General features: G+C 42.6%; 1 protein-coding gene across 8 annotated transcripts in view; it reads right to left on the bottom strand.

The window, feature by feature from the left end:
* celsr1a (cadherin EGF LAG seven-pass G-type receptor 1a) overlaps positions 1-15,239 on the bottom strand; it is a 126,893-nt gene extending 111,654 nt beyond the window's left edge. For all 8 annotated transcript variants that reach the window (XM_051946259.1, XM_051946251.1, XM_051946264.1 and 5 more), the window contains exon 1: positions 11,494-15,239. In XM_051946259.1, the coding sequence (XP_051802219.1) occupies positions 11,494-15,022 (3,529 nt within the window). In that variant the 5' untranslated portion in view covers positions 15,023-15,239. The remainder of the gene's footprint in view (positions 1-11,493) is intronic.
* Between the last annotated feature and the right edge of the window lie 216 nt (positions 15,240-15,455).

Genomic DNA, 15,455 nt, shown 5'->3' with positions numbered 1-15,455 from the left:
GTGACGCGAGGTCTCAACTGTCTCACCATCTTCTACTCTATTTCCTCACTCCTTCGCTGTCACATTTGTCATTCACTCTGGCAAGACGCCGTGCACATGCACCCTCATCCCCTCCAACCACCACTTAACATTCCAGCAGCTGGTCATCGCACATCATGACACATGTAATGTCACACCCGTGAGCCGCCGTCGTGCCGCGAAGCTTCTTTCCCCCCCTCCCAACAGAGAGAGACAAAGAAGAGTACTGTGTCGTCTAGGGGAGAGAGAATGAAAAAGAGGGAGAGGTGTGTCCGGTTACAATCAGAGACGACCCCTTCGCCACCCAAAGCCTCAGTGAAATCCCTGTCCTGCAGCTTGTAAATAAGAGATAACCCTACCATTGCTTTGCTACTGGACAGCACATGCATTCATATTTAAAAAACTCGCAATTATACACTCAAACTCAACTAATTTCCAAGGTAGGTAGGTATCTCTAAGCCCTGCACTCATGCATTCCCCCCACTTTTACCTTTTTTTTACCTCGAGCCCCAGGCAGAGGTGTTTGCCAACAAACAACCCCTCTCTGAAACTCCCCACAGCAAACACACACACTCACATGATGGGAGAGACACCTCACTTTTCCTAGCCTGCTTTCCAGCCAGAGAGAGATTTCCTGCTGGAATCAAAACACTGATCTTGTAGTATGTGGATTAAAAAATGTGGGAGGAAAGATGGTTCAAGTCGCAATAGATGGACAGATTCACAAGTTGCCAAACAAACAGAAATAAAATATGTAAAAGGAGGTCATGAAAAAGCAACATCAAAATTGCATCTGTAAAGTCAAAGGTCAGTTATTTGTCATGTTTCACAAAAATTAGCCGTCTGGGTTTGAAAAGCATGTTGTCTTTTTTAAAATCATCAAAATTGCACCCTTTATCTGAGTAAGAAACTGTAAAAAAAAAAAAAAGACAATCATCAAATTTTGAACTTTCTACTGATCCCTAAACTACTCATCTGTCATGTGAAGTTCAGTCAGAATACGTAACCAAATCTTAGCTTGAAATTGTGATATTTTGGTTTAAAAGGCATGTTGTCTTTGCAAAATCAGCAAAATTACATTTATCCATGTCAAAAACTGTCAAAACAAAGAGAATCAGTGGATTTTGAACTTTTGAGTGGTCCTTAAACCGCTTCTCTCTAATGTGCCTTTAGGTCAGGAAACTTATCCAAATCTAGGCTTGAAATTGTGATATTTTGGTTTACAAGGCACGTTATCTTTCCAAAAATTGACAAAATTGCACAATTTATCAGAGACAGAAACTGCAAAAACTAGGAGAATCATTGGCTTTTGAATTTTCCAAATGGTTCATAAAACACCCAAATGTCAAAGTTTACAGTCAGGATATGTAACCATACCTCGGCTTGAAATTGTGATATTTGGGTTTGACAATCATGTTGTCTTTACAAAATTGCCAAAAACTACAGCCAGAAACTGTAAAAACAGAAAATCATTGGATTTTGAACTTTCCAATGGTCTTTAAAGGACTCATCTGTCACGTGAAGTACACAGTCAGGAAACACGACCAAATCTAGGCTTGAAATTGTGATATTTTGGTTTGAAAGGCATGTTGGATGTACAAAACACAACATTCATCAGAGCTGGAAACTGTAAACCGAGAAGGAGTTGTCAGATTTTAAACTCTCTCACAGTCCTTGAACTACTCGCCAATAACACGCCAATTGGTCAGAAAACTTAACCAAATCTAAGCTACAAATCATGATGGTAAATCTAAATCAATTAATTCTGCATGGTTCATTCAAAAATGCGCAAGAAATAAAGCATTTGCCATAACCAGATTCTGTAAAAAAAAAAAAACTAACAAGAAGTTTTACCAAACAAAGATGACCCCTGTGACCTTGAAAATGAGGTCACGGTCACCAAATGCGAACTTGACCTGTGTCTTATTATGGTACACCTGTGTACCAAATATGGTGAGGCTACATCAATATTTGACCGAATTATCACGCGGAAACCAAATTGTTACAGACAAACAAGCAAGCAAGCAAGACCATGCAGCTGAAAACAACACCTTCCGGAAAACGCAGTTTTGCCGGGCGGTAAAAATTCTGCATTTTTTTGACACAATCATGAAGCCATTAGTAACTCAGCTGTGACCAGCATCTTGCAACCCAAAAAGGACAAAAACGCAAGGATTTTTCAGCTGAACCGGGTTGAAATGCAGGCAGAGCAAAGAGAAAGAGTGGAAACAAATCTAAAAATTAAGTAGTAAATTATCTATTGTACGTACAACCACCATTTTTCAGTGGACACTTGTTGGATTCTTTAATTCTATTTTTTTTCTGCATTTTTCAACTTTCATTTCTTTCCTCTTTTAATGATTTATGGCATTGTAACTGCATTGTCGTACAAGTAATACATTATTTAGTTCTCTCTACTTTTAGCCATGCTTGTTCTGTTTCCACAGAGGTGCAAAACTTTATATTAAAATTAAAAATGAGCCCACAGCGGGTAAAACGGCGACAACAAAGAACACCCAGAAACAGCTTTGGGGTTTAGCTGGTTAGAGGCGTTGTTTTTTCCCTTGAGAACTGCCAGTTGCATCCAACTTATCCCACAATCGTTGTGTGGTCATGTTGCTTCTCACAGCCAGCGACGGCATCAGCAGACGCCCCTTAGATCCTTAAGCGTCCCTCCTTGCGCTAGCCTGTAATTGAGCGTTCAGACATCAGTGGAGTCGAACAGTGACCGGTCCTGATCCAGTGGTATTTACACTTCAAACTGCAGACTACAGCCTGCAGGCACACATGCCCCCAATGGAAACACACACACACACACACACACAACTACAGGGACACAATAAAGCCCACGGTGGATGTACAAGATTAAGCATGAATGCGATTCCTTTCTCGCTCATTGAGCACAGAAACAGGGAGACGAGGCGATACGAACGCTGTTATTACATCTGCTCTGTCTTTTCCACCGCCGTGCCACAGGACAAGGGAGAGCCGAGTCATGCAATTAAGTTTCCAATGCTTATATAGGAGGTGCTAAAAACATTTTTAGCTGCAAATGTGTGGGTTAGGAACTTCGCAAAACTTTATTTTGCATGGAGAACCAAAAACTGCCATCCATTTTGCTCGAGACTGACTTCTATCTTCACACCAAGTATAAATCTAGAGCCAGGTAGCCAGGATAGGATATAATGTGGTCCAATCTTTATGCTATGCTAACTGGCAGCTTGTGGTATTGATCTTCTCATCCAATTCCAAACAATTAAAGCAAATGAACTGCTTGAGTTAGGCTATAAATTTAAATCTAATCAAGCAGTCTAAATGACAGTATGTGGCTCCTATCCTTCCTGTTATTTAGCTCAGGATAAAAGCTTTTCATTAGAGTTGACTTGATATTCTCATACTGGGATGACTCGGAGCTGGAGAACAAGGTTGATACACTGAGTACTGTAAGACTACACACTATAAAAAACAGCACTATTCCATTTGGCAGCAAACAAAAAAATTCTATAATGCAATAAAAACCTAAACAACAACTAAATCAACACAGTAAAATAACAAAAAAATAACCATGTCCTAAAAATATTGAAATGTTCCATTCTTAAAATTAATTTTAAGACTTATTTTTACTTGGGATCATGTGTATTTTTGGCTTCATAACTGGCTTTATATATTTTTAATGTTTTTTTCTAACACACATATAAAGTCACCATATATTTTAGGTTTTTTTTTAAATATACTTCAAGAACATGGAAAACTGTAAAATGAAAAAATGAAAAACTCTGTAAATTTACGGATTTTTTTAATGTAGCCTGTGCCGGTTAGCGGTGGTGTTTCTCTGCAGTGGTTTTGTGTGCTTTGAACAATGGCAACTAAAACGACACGCATCATGTCGGAGTTTGTGCTCATAAATGTTGACAAAAAAGCAAGAAGATGTTCAAACCGAAGTAAAACGACAAAACCACATATGACTACACTGACAGAACACTGGCTGCTGAGTTCATTACTGCATTACAGGCAAACCAGACACAATTAGAGCCTATTAGATGTTATATGTTTTTTTTCCACAGAAGCATTATCACTGCATAAATTCCACTGGAGCAGGGCAGACTACTGGTCTCGGCTAAAAGAGCATCCAGCTCCACAAAAACATCAGGGACAGGCATCGTGATCAGAGAGGCAAACAGAGGCAGACAGGCATGCAGCACAGATAGAGGAGCGAGGACACTAATCTAATAAGTTTTAATACCCATTCAGGACCGATTTAGCCTTGACATCCACGTGGAGGGAGAGCAACACTCTCCGGACACATGGTTTTCTCAAGGAAAGTACAAAAAGAGACGGCTGTGGAGTCATGAGGGGAGACAATGAGACGGAGAGGGAGGCAGAAAGAGGACGAAGGAGAATGTGGTGAGGGGCAACATGTAAAGCCAGAGGAGTGTGAGATATCTCAGGAATGAATGGGATCTCCTAATATCAGCTGCTGGGCATGCCAAGTGGGAGACAAACATACGTGCAAACATACTGCAGGAAAACTGGCACCATGCACACTTGTGATTTAACCCACTCAATGTTAATCTGCTCACCGTTACATTTATAGAATCTGAAAATATCTACATCTTTGTAACTTATTTCTCTGATGCACCTTGTCTGTAGTCACTGATCTCACACGTTTAAATGCAGCTGCATTTTGAATGTCACAACGTTAAGCCATTTTTTAAAAAATATGTTCAGCAAAGTGCAACATCCAGGAGTACATCAGTTCCACTAGTGTTTTAGAAACATACCGACAGTATTACACTTGAATTTCACAGTTTTTTTTCTATTAAATAAAAAGGAAATACTTGTGAAATTACACACAAAAAATTGTAAATGTGTCTTGTCAAAAAATGTACTTTTCTTTCATTTTGGAGTTAATTCACAAAAGTTTTTAATATTATTTGACAACAGACATGTAAATTCCTAATATATTTTTGGAATTGTATTGATATTTTTATGTATATGTGATCAGAAATGTGCAATACTCAAAAAAGCATCAGTTAGACTACTGTTTTGGAAATATATTTACAGCATTACACTTGAATTTAACGGTTTTATCAATCAAACAAAAAGGAAATATTTCAGAAAATTACACAAAAAAATTGCTATTATGTCATTTTCTTTCTTGTAGTTATTCATAAAAGTTATTAATGTTATTTCAACATAGACAAAATAATTCATAGCATATTTTTGTAATTTTATTTATATATTTATGAATATATGTTCATCAATGTGCAATATCCAGAAGTGCAACTTGAGTTCCACTATTGTTTTTATGGCTCTTTTTACACCAAATAATCGGTCTTTAAAGGTTTTCATAGAAACACCTGGGCACATGATTTTTCTACTAGTTTTATATTTTATATTTGCCCATCCCCTGCCCTACCTTTTAAATATTGTCCGATTCTGGTAGGACCACAGCTTTTTAGTTTTACACTATCCAATGACAATAGTGGAAATATTCTATTATCTTCCAAAGTAAAGGCATTTATTTCTTTGTTGATACTTTCATAGCAGTTTTTCCACTAATACACACAAAAACAGCCACACCAACGACCTCTCACTTTGACTGTTTCCCATCCCCCCCCCCTCTTTTAACCCATCCATCACCCACAGGTTACAAGTCAGGTGGAGAGGAGTACAAGGTCATTTTTCCCCACGAATATTTGCATAAAAAACAAATCTCCTGCTTTGATCTTACAGGCAAATCCTCATCACTGTCTGTGCATCACTGCCTCACCTCAGTCAGTTACTGATGTTTGCCCCCCTGACTCACACAAGGAGTCATTTCCCAACATGCATTCCTGTGCCCTCTCTGATGTAATATTTCGAGGTCAAATAATGATTGGAAACCAAAAGAACGCCAAGAACGAGCGATGGCGAATAAAGAGAAGGTTATTAACTGGAGTAGATGATGCTGCGGCTCAGGAGAATGATTGAAAACCCACAAAATTTATACAGAGAGTAAACACATCACGCCCAAAACTCCACAACTGTAACTGTGCCCCATAAAAAGGGGACAATTACATTCGTCTTTGCTTGTAAATTACAACACTGTGGTTCTTCCAGGAATGTTCAGAAGTGGCCTGTCAGCAGACTGTATTTTGTCTGGACCTAAATTTAAAAATAAACCAAAAGCTGGAGTTTTGGTAGGAATCTAATTATGTATATTGAAAGAAGAGTGAAAAGAAGCAGGGAAAGTGTGTTTTGGAGGGAGTGGGCAGAGGAGAACAGAAATGCTAAAAAGCTGAGCTATGCAACTCCTCCAACAGGATTAAGAGCCAAACCCAAGGCAGGGAAGGTCTGTAAAAAAAAAAAAAAAAGCCCCATGGGGGGGGGGGGGGGGGGGAAGAAGGGAAGCGAAGGGAGGAGGTGGGAGGAGCGATGGGTGAGGAGTACATGTAGCGTCATGCCAGCTAGCTCGTAGTGGGTAAGGAAAAACAGATCAGAGCTGAGGTGGAAATATACGATCTAGCATCAATCATTCCTAATCGTTTAAGCAACAATCTGCCGTGCTGCAACACAGAATGATATAACACACAACTGCACCGGTAGCTTGTCGGTGCACGCTTTTAAAAACCACCTATCAGGTAGAGAAAAACCAAAAGCTGACAATAGTTGATGCCTTCTGCGTGTCAGGAAGTGCAACAATTTGTTTGGAGTAAACAGAAGAAGGTGGCGACTGCATGGGCGAAGACGAAAGCAGCGAATGTAAGAGATAACTGAATTAAAGAGGCTCTAAAACACTCAGAGATCAACCAATTACAACGTAGATTTACTACCAATTCATGTTTAAAGCCTCCATCACAAAACAGTCCTTCTTGTGTCACATGTAGCGTCCTCTTTCTGTTTGAACCCTCTTAATGCAAAGCAGTTTCTAGCCGATTTTTGATATCCGTCACATTTAAAGTCACTATAAGTTCATTTTTCATCAAAATATAAAATCCTGCATCTCTATGGAAACAGCACAACCACGACTAGAAGTAGAGAGAACTCAAATATGTGTTTTGTGCAATATTTAGCAGTTATAATGCCAGAAATCGTATTAAGTGGACACTCGAAAGTTAAATTTCTTTGATTAGTTATTTAGAAACACTGAAAAAAAAAACTGGAATAAACATGTACAACATTTTACCATCTACCCACAGCTGTTATCAGTGCTGGAAAAAAAAATGGCAGCTCAACATATCACAGATATTTGGTTTTTTACTTTGTTTTCACCCTCATCTCCAATCTGCTTAGTGTAAACACTGCCTGCAGTTCATCCCACTTCAGCTGAAAATTGTCTGAATTTTTGTTGTGTTTGCTGATTACATCTGAGCCACTAATGGCTTCATAGATGTGACAAGAAGTGGAGAATTCTTTGTTTTTTTTTACAGAATCGTATTCGAACAAATGCTGTATTTTTTCCACATGATTCAATGAGATGCAGAAAAAAAAAGATCTTCATGAAATGCCACAATCTCAAGGTTAGCTGTGATTGGTTTGCCAATGAAACAGTATGCCACAGATGACTGGTTCAAGGGCCATCAGAAAGTTGAAAGTCTGACACTTCTTTGTGGTTTTGCTGTTTCTGCTCTGATAAATGGTGTAATTTGTTATACAACACCATGTCTTTCAAACCCACCAGGAGTTTCGGGGTTCAGAAAACAAAACCAATCACTTTGACAAGAAAATACTTGCAGAAACCACCAACTGCATCAGCTTAGTCTGGTTTCTTGGCACCAATCTGGATTTCTGTCACGAGGTCAAGAGTCCACTTAGGCAAGATTAAAACCAACCCTTTTAGGAATCACTTATCTAGATCGCTGACAATAGAGGGGCATTAACCACAATAAATCTTGGTTTTAAAATGGTCCGTCTGTCAGCTTTGGCTTTCAACCAGTTGGTTGGAGGATCTTATTATGGTTTAACTACAGTAACAAATTGGTGAAAGTGGGATTAACCGTGTCTTCTATAGCACTTTCACTGACCACAAAGCATCTCATGTTGCAAAACTTAACACTAGATTAAGTGAAATAAGAAAATACGTAAGATAAAGCTGCTCTACACTCAAATACTGTACAACACTGCCATTGTGACAGCTAGAAATTAAAAGATACTCATCTTTTGGAAAAAAGAGAGAAAACCCCAAAGGTTTTAAGTGAAATTTGACAAGCTAAGATAAGAGCTCTTACAATGAGAACACATAGCCCTCAGCTATTGAACCACAGAGCTACCATCTCACACACACAAGTATGAGGCCCAGGACAGATGGAACAGTGTTGTGGCTAGAAAAGTGTGTTAAGCAAGTGTATCTCAGCAGAGTTATCGGGGCATTCTTGTGTTTCAGCGGAGGGTTCGTAAAACATTCTCAGGCCTTCTGCTGGCCAGAATGAAAGCACCTGTGCATTTCTTACAGCCTTGATTTAAAGGATGAAAAGCGAAATTTTCCTGTGACAGATGGCAGCCTCTTCGTTTTTATTTCCCCGTGGGTCGTCAGCAAATAATGTAAATCAATGCTCGCTTTAATGCTTCAATCAATTCTCTTTTGTTCTATGGATCAAGCATAATTATAAAGGCTATTGGAGAAACAGAGCTGATGCACTCAGGTCAGCCTCATTACTCATTGAACAACCAAGTTTACACAAAATTACGTTCCAATATAGCTAAGATAAATTCTGTTGGATTCTGTTTGTCATAAATAAGCTTCTAATCAATGCATCTTTGTAATTTATTTTATTACTCTACTGTCACTTCTTTTCAGCCATCCAATCAGATAATAGATGGGTCGGGAACTGTCACCTTGGAAACAAAGAAAATGGAGGAGAAGCTTTAAACATGAAGTGACACGGTGATATTTTAACCCGACCATGATATTTTCCTAATTCTGGAGCCTAACCTTAACCAAGTTTCTAACATGTTAAAGTGTACAACTAAACGCAATATTTACCTAAACTGAACCACACAGTTGAGCCAAAACCGAACCAGAAAGTGACTGAAAATTGAAAAACAACACAAGAAAACCAAATTTTAGTCTCAAACTGGTTAAAAGTCTGTCTCATAATCTAATTCTTTTATTTTGGTGTTCTTTCAAACTGTCCACCTTTCAGACATCATCACAGCTGGCAAATTATGTTCATTTCAAATTCAAGATGTAATTGAGACAGCAGTTTAGTTGTATAGGAACATAAAGTTGTGGAGTCAGCAATGGTTGATAAGGATGCTTTTTCCTCACCCTCTGAGAGACAACCAAAGTGAAAAGACAAGTATGCTTACATTAGAGACATGTGGAAAGCCTTCCCAAACCTAATGAGCAAAATCTACTGAGACCCAATCTGAAGTTTTTGGAAGAAAAGGCCTAAACATATCTGATGACAATTAGATTGGATCAATGCCTTTACAATATAAATTCAACCTGGTCTGACTCAGGTCTAGGGTTGGGCTTTGGAGCCTAAACATTATTTGTATCCGAATCTGGACACCAGAAAGTCACAGAGAAAACACTCAAAAAATCATTACAAATTCAGACAAAATGCTACCAAAGAGAGTATGCGAGTCCTGGGTGAACCAGAAGGAGTCAAGAGAGACACAATCAGCATCCTGTTTCTCGTTAAGGTGATGATACCCCACAACCCCCTCGGGCCTTCCACTCCCTAAGAACCTGAGGTCAAAAGGTCAAGACATCAGCAGTAATAGTTACCCAACACTTGACATCAGGGCCAGCCGTAGAGAACAGGGAGGTTTGGAGCTGCTCTTCCATGTGAGTGTGTTCAATTGTGCGTGACTACGTGCTTACATACATTTATGCGTTTCTGTGGCTAACGAAGAGGTCCAGCCCCTTCGGGACCATCACGAGGTCACGGTTGTCATGGATACGGCAAGACATGTCAGCTGTTATTGACAAGCAAGAATGCAGAGGCGGTGAATGAGGGCTGTAAGACCCTCAGATGCTCTCCAGGTCGACTACAACAGCTATAAAACACTTAAAAAACGGGACGGTCTGCCTTTTGTTGGAAACAAAGATGAAGCACAAGTCTTTTGGCACAAATGCTGCTTTCCACTGCCTGATGAGCCACAGAGTGAGACATTATTGCAGCTTCTATTTCAGCAGATTACACATTACTAGGACAAAAACTGATGATTTCCTTGTGTGCTACGTTACTAACACTATTCCCAGCTACCATGACTTCCTCTACACTTAAAATTAAGGGAAGTGGAGATGATTATTGTTGCTTCCCACTGTGATGGGCATTTTGAAAGCATTAATACACAGATAGGAGACAGGGAGGAGAATCCTTCTTGAAAGGAATAGTCTACATCCGGTGAATCAGACTGGGCCCATCCTAACTATCTACAATCTTTCTCCAGAAAAGCAAAGTACACCTTTAAAGGAATTAACCCAATTATCATTAGACTTGTGAATTGCGCTGGTGCACCCCAGACCATAGCAGCTCATTTGAATTCCTCAAGCATGTGTGATATGTTGGCATTCTTAAGCCACTGGAGAGATGACAGGGTGACACTCAGAAAACAAAAGAGCTGAGAAGATCTAGCTGTGTTGGCTTAATCTACATAGAGGTTGAGTGAGAAAGAATAAGAGGAGGTTGAGCAACCAACTGTCAATAGGTGACAGGGTAGTTATTCTGTCAGGGCGTTAGATTTATCCTGCTTGATTAATGCCGAAGTGCGTTTCTTTCAGTGTGTGTATGTGCTTGTACTGTGGCCGTTCTCGTGCCAGTTTAGGTGTGAATGTCCCAAGTGTTTGCGCCGGACTAATCTTTAACTTTAAAAGAACAAAGTCTGCTTCTGTCTTGGGGAGAAAAAAAAAAGAAACTCAAATTCTTCCAACATGACCTTGCAGTACAAACGTCCTCAGATGCAAACCTTTGTCACCGAAACCTGCCACGTGTGAAAAAAACGTCTGCAGGGAAAGAAAGGTGAGCTACTCTGGGAAACATCTTGCCACAAGATGTGGATCAACCTCCCTGCAGTGCAACTACAGAAGCCCAGAAATGTTCAAAGAAGAGGGGAGATCATTAGACATACTTGCACTAGATGCATGTGTGGGAGTTCCTGCTTTTTTATTTTTTTTTAAGCAAAACCCACATAACTGCAACAACAAAGCAGCTCAGCGTATAAGGGTGCCCTGCTAATAGCACCTTTTTTATTACCCCAGCCAACCACTTGCACACAATACATTTATCACACAAGCGGCACAAAAGCAGAACAACCGGATCCCACATAGAGCCTGCAGCAAACACGTAACTGATCACAGAGTCAACACTGCAGCCGAAACCTGCCTGTGTCTCCATCAACAGAGAATTCTAGATTAGCTCTGCAGTGTGATAATAAATCCCACACATGGTGGCTCAAATTTCCTCTTTTGGCATCTTGTTTGACACAATAAGATGGATTTTTTTTTCCACAAACAAGCAGCGTGAGAATTTAATAATGACTTACCAGTGACAGAGATGGTCATAGGTGCTTCCAGAGGCCTGTCATTGTCCAGATCCCTGTTCAGCCTCAGATCCCCAGTGTCTTCATTCAGCAGCAGAAGGTTGAGCTCATTTCCAGATTCAAACTTGTACCGCAGCTTATCCGACACATCCGGGTCATGAGCCGGAACCTTCCCTATAATTCCTGATGGAAAACTGTTGGATTTGTTGGTGACGTAGTTGTTGAAAATAATCTCAAAGTCCTTCAGCGCTGGTTTGTTGTCGTTCATGTCTACCAGGCGGATATGCACGGTGGCTCGGCTCACCAGCGGCGCCGATGTGGCCTGAACCACTATGACATACTCAGTTTTGGTCTCATAATCCAGGTCTGTGAGCGCAGTGAGGTCGCCGTTAAAAATGTCCAGCTGGAAAACTTCTGGAATATTTCCTTCTACGATCTGGTACATGATCTGAGCGTTGGTGCCCTCGTCCGGGTCAGTGGCGGTGATCTGGGCCACGACAGACCCCACCGGGCTGTTCTCCTTTACCTCAATGAAAAGCTCATCCTTCTCAAACACTGGAGCATTGTCATTTATGTCCTGAACCGTGACATGAACAGGAACAGCTGCTTTCAGAGGCGGAACCCCTTTGTCCACAGCAAACGCCTTCAGATTGTAAACAGGAACGTTCTCCCGGTCCAGTTTCCGAGCAGACCTGATGATACCAGAGTAAGGCTCAATGATAAAATCCCCTTCTCCATCATCACCACCTTGAAATGTATAACTGACCCTGCCGTTGGAGCCAGAATCTCTGTCTGAAGCAGAAATCTGGAGCACGCTGGTGTAGATAGGTGCATCTTCGAATACAGTCCCCTGGTACATGTCTCTGAGGAACTGAGGAGCATTATCGTTAGCATCCAGGATGATAATCTCCACATAGGTGGTGTCAGATTTCTGAGGGATGCCATTGTCTCTGGCAATGATGGCTAAAGTGTAGGACGCCTGGTCTTCGTAGTCTATTTCTATTTGTGTCGTGATAGCACCAGAATCCGGGTCAATTTTAAACTGAGGAACATTGTCCTCCATGACATATGTGATGCGAGCGTTCTCCCCAGTGTCCTCGTCTGTTGCACTAATCACCACCACTGTGGACCCCACCGGTTTCTCCTCACTGAGCGTCACCTGGTAGTTGGCACTTTGGAAGACGGGCCGGTGTGTGTTGGCATCAGTGACGTTGATGAACACCTGAGCGGTGTCGTAGCGAGTCCCATCGCTGGCGGTGACCGTCAGGACATACTGGCGTTCCTGTTTGTAGTCCAAAGGAAGGGCTAAGGTGATGAGGCCACCACCACTCTGGCTGGTGATGGCAAAGCGGTTCCTGGTGTTTCCGCTGGAGATCTGATACGTCACCACACTGTTGACGTCTCGATCCACGGCGGTCACCGTCAAAACACTGGTCCCCACAACGGCGTCCTCGTTGATCTTCAGCGAGTAAGTCTTCTCGGTGAATGTGGGCACGTTGTCGTTCACATCCAGCACCGTGATGCTGACACTGGCGGAGGACGACATTACAGGTATCCCGTGATCTCTCGCCTCTACGCCAAAGGTGTAGAAGTCAGTGGTCTCCCTGTCCAGTTCTTCACTCACTGTAATCCATCCTGTGCTGTTGTTGATCGTGAACGGAAATCCAGGCGTTGTGTCTGTTAGCCGGTATTCCAAACGGGCGTTTTCTCCTGAATCCCCATCAATTGCTTGAATGTGGATCACAGAGTAACCGATGGCCACATTTTCCAACACCGTAGCCTGAAAAGGTGTACTGACGAACATGGGGGCATTGTCATTCACATCCACCACTTGCACCACCACCATCCCTGTGCCATTTATCAGTGGAGGCCTGCCACCGTCCTGAGCCTTAATCCGCAAATTATACTCCCGAATCATTTCATAGTCCAGAGGATTGATGACATCGATGACACCAGTGGGGGAGTGAATGTAGAACTGGCCTTTAACGTTGCCGCTGATGATGCTGTAGTGAACTTTGGCGTTGTTTCCTTCATCTTTGTCTGTGGCTTCCACCTGGATGACTTTGGTGTTGACAGCCACATTCTCTGGAACCTGAACAACATACCTCTTTTCACTGAACTGTGGGTAGTTGTCATTTTCATCTTCCACAGAGATGTGAACGGTGGCAGTGGCACTGCGGGGACCAGGGTCTTTCCCCTGATCGTTGGCTTCAACAATCAGCTGGTACTGGGACCTGGTCTCCCTGTCGGGTCGCTCTCTGATCCTCACCAGGCCGTTGCGGGGGTCGATTTCAAACACAGCGTTGACTCCTTTGCCGTTCACAATTTTATAAACCATGTTGGCGTTAGAGGGAGCGTCGCCATCAGTGGCCCGGATTGTCATCACCTCGAAGCCCACCTCTACATTCTCCCGGATGCTGACCCGGTATTCAGTCTGCTCAAATATGGGGCTGTGGTCATTAGTGTCACTCACAGTAACAGTGAGGTACGATGTGGCAGATCTTTTAGGGGTGCCATTGTCAGTTACAGTAGCTTTGAAAACATGGGTGTCTTTGACCTCTCTGTCCAGTGCCTGGACGGTTGTTACACTCCCTGTCTGTGAGTCAATGTGAAAAAAGTCATCAGATCTGCTGTCAAACAAAGCTTCCATGCTGTACTCCAGCCTCCCTGCCTCTCCATCATCTGGGTCAATTGCTTTCAGGCTTATGACAGCAGTTCCTGCAGGCTCATTCTCAGGCACAGACACCTGATAGTTGGGGAGCTGGAACTGTGGGGATGTGTTCACCTGTCGCTTCCCCCTGTGGATCCCAGACTTTTTCTGGGCGCGTTCTGATAAAGATCCATGTTGTTTAGGCACTTTTACCAGCGTCAAGCTCAGCTGCACAGAGAGTCGGCTGCCTGGAGAGCTGTGCATGGTGCAGTGCAAATCCACCTCGGGCTGTCCCCTGTGCGCAAAGCACAGGTCAGTGGCCAGGAACAAACCTCCCTGCCTGAACGCCGCTTCAAAGTCTGTTCCAGCGCATTCAGTCTCCAAAAGGGAACTGCTCCGCGTAAAAGCGGGTAAAAGTTCTGTTACATTCAAAAGCAGTTTACCTGCCGATGAGCAGGGAGTTGCCTGCAGTTTTGACCGGAGTTTAACGTGAATGTCTGGCTTACCTGTCGCTTTCTTTCTCTTGTATTTTATAAAGCAGTCCTGGCCGTGGACGAACACGTTAAAATGAGTCAGAATAACATCTCCAGATGTGGATGAACATGTTCTGACATAAACAGACACTGGGTTCCTCGGCGTGTGCACACACTGAACTTTCCGGGACAGACGGATCAGCCCGTCCTGCCTCTCAACTTGGAAGAAACTCTGAATGAATTTGGGCGATAAAGTCCTGTCAAGTTTGTACGTCCACCCAGGTCCGAGCGACAGGTTCGCCAGAAGGCTCCCGGGCTGTAAAGTCTCCGAAAGGTGCATCTCCAAGCATCCCGCAAGCGGCGCGGCGAACAGGACACAAACCCAAATCCAACACATCGGTAGCTCCATGCTTGTAAAACCTGCCAAACCCCAACTGAAACTTCACCGAAACTCCTCCGCAAACGCATTAACTCTCCCTCTCCCAGCACCACGTCTTACTTTTATCCCTCATTGTGGAGTTTTAACGTGGAAAAAGGCGCTCCGTATCCATACTCTCGGCGTATCCACGGCGCGCAGCGGCTGCGTGAAGTCACACTGAGTTTAAAATGAGTACAAAATGGCTCCGTGGCTCTCCTCCTCCTGCTCTCCTCCTCAGAGGCTGATTACCATAAACCTGCTGCGTTCCCCCTCCGGGACGCTTTCACGGGGGGGGGGGGGGGGGGGGGGGGGCTTTCTTTTTTCTCATGGAGATTGAGGAAGTGGCACTGACCGGGTGACCAATTATTATTCCAATAAGGAGAGAACGAGAGAAAATTCCTAATGCGTGTTGGAGAGTGGCTCC

This window comes from Acanthochromis polyacanthus, chromosome 1, assembly GCF_021347895.1.
Source record: "Acanthochromis polyacanthus isolate Apoly-LR-REF ecotype Palm Island chromosome 1, KAUST_Apoly_ChrSc, whole genome shotgun sequence".
NCBI lineage: Eukaryota > Metazoa > Chordata > Actinopteri > Pomacentridae > Acanthochromis > Acanthochromis polyacanthus.
The sequence above is the reverse complement of the archived record's forward strand: the minus strand, read 5'-3'. Positions and strand labels throughout refer to the sequence as shown.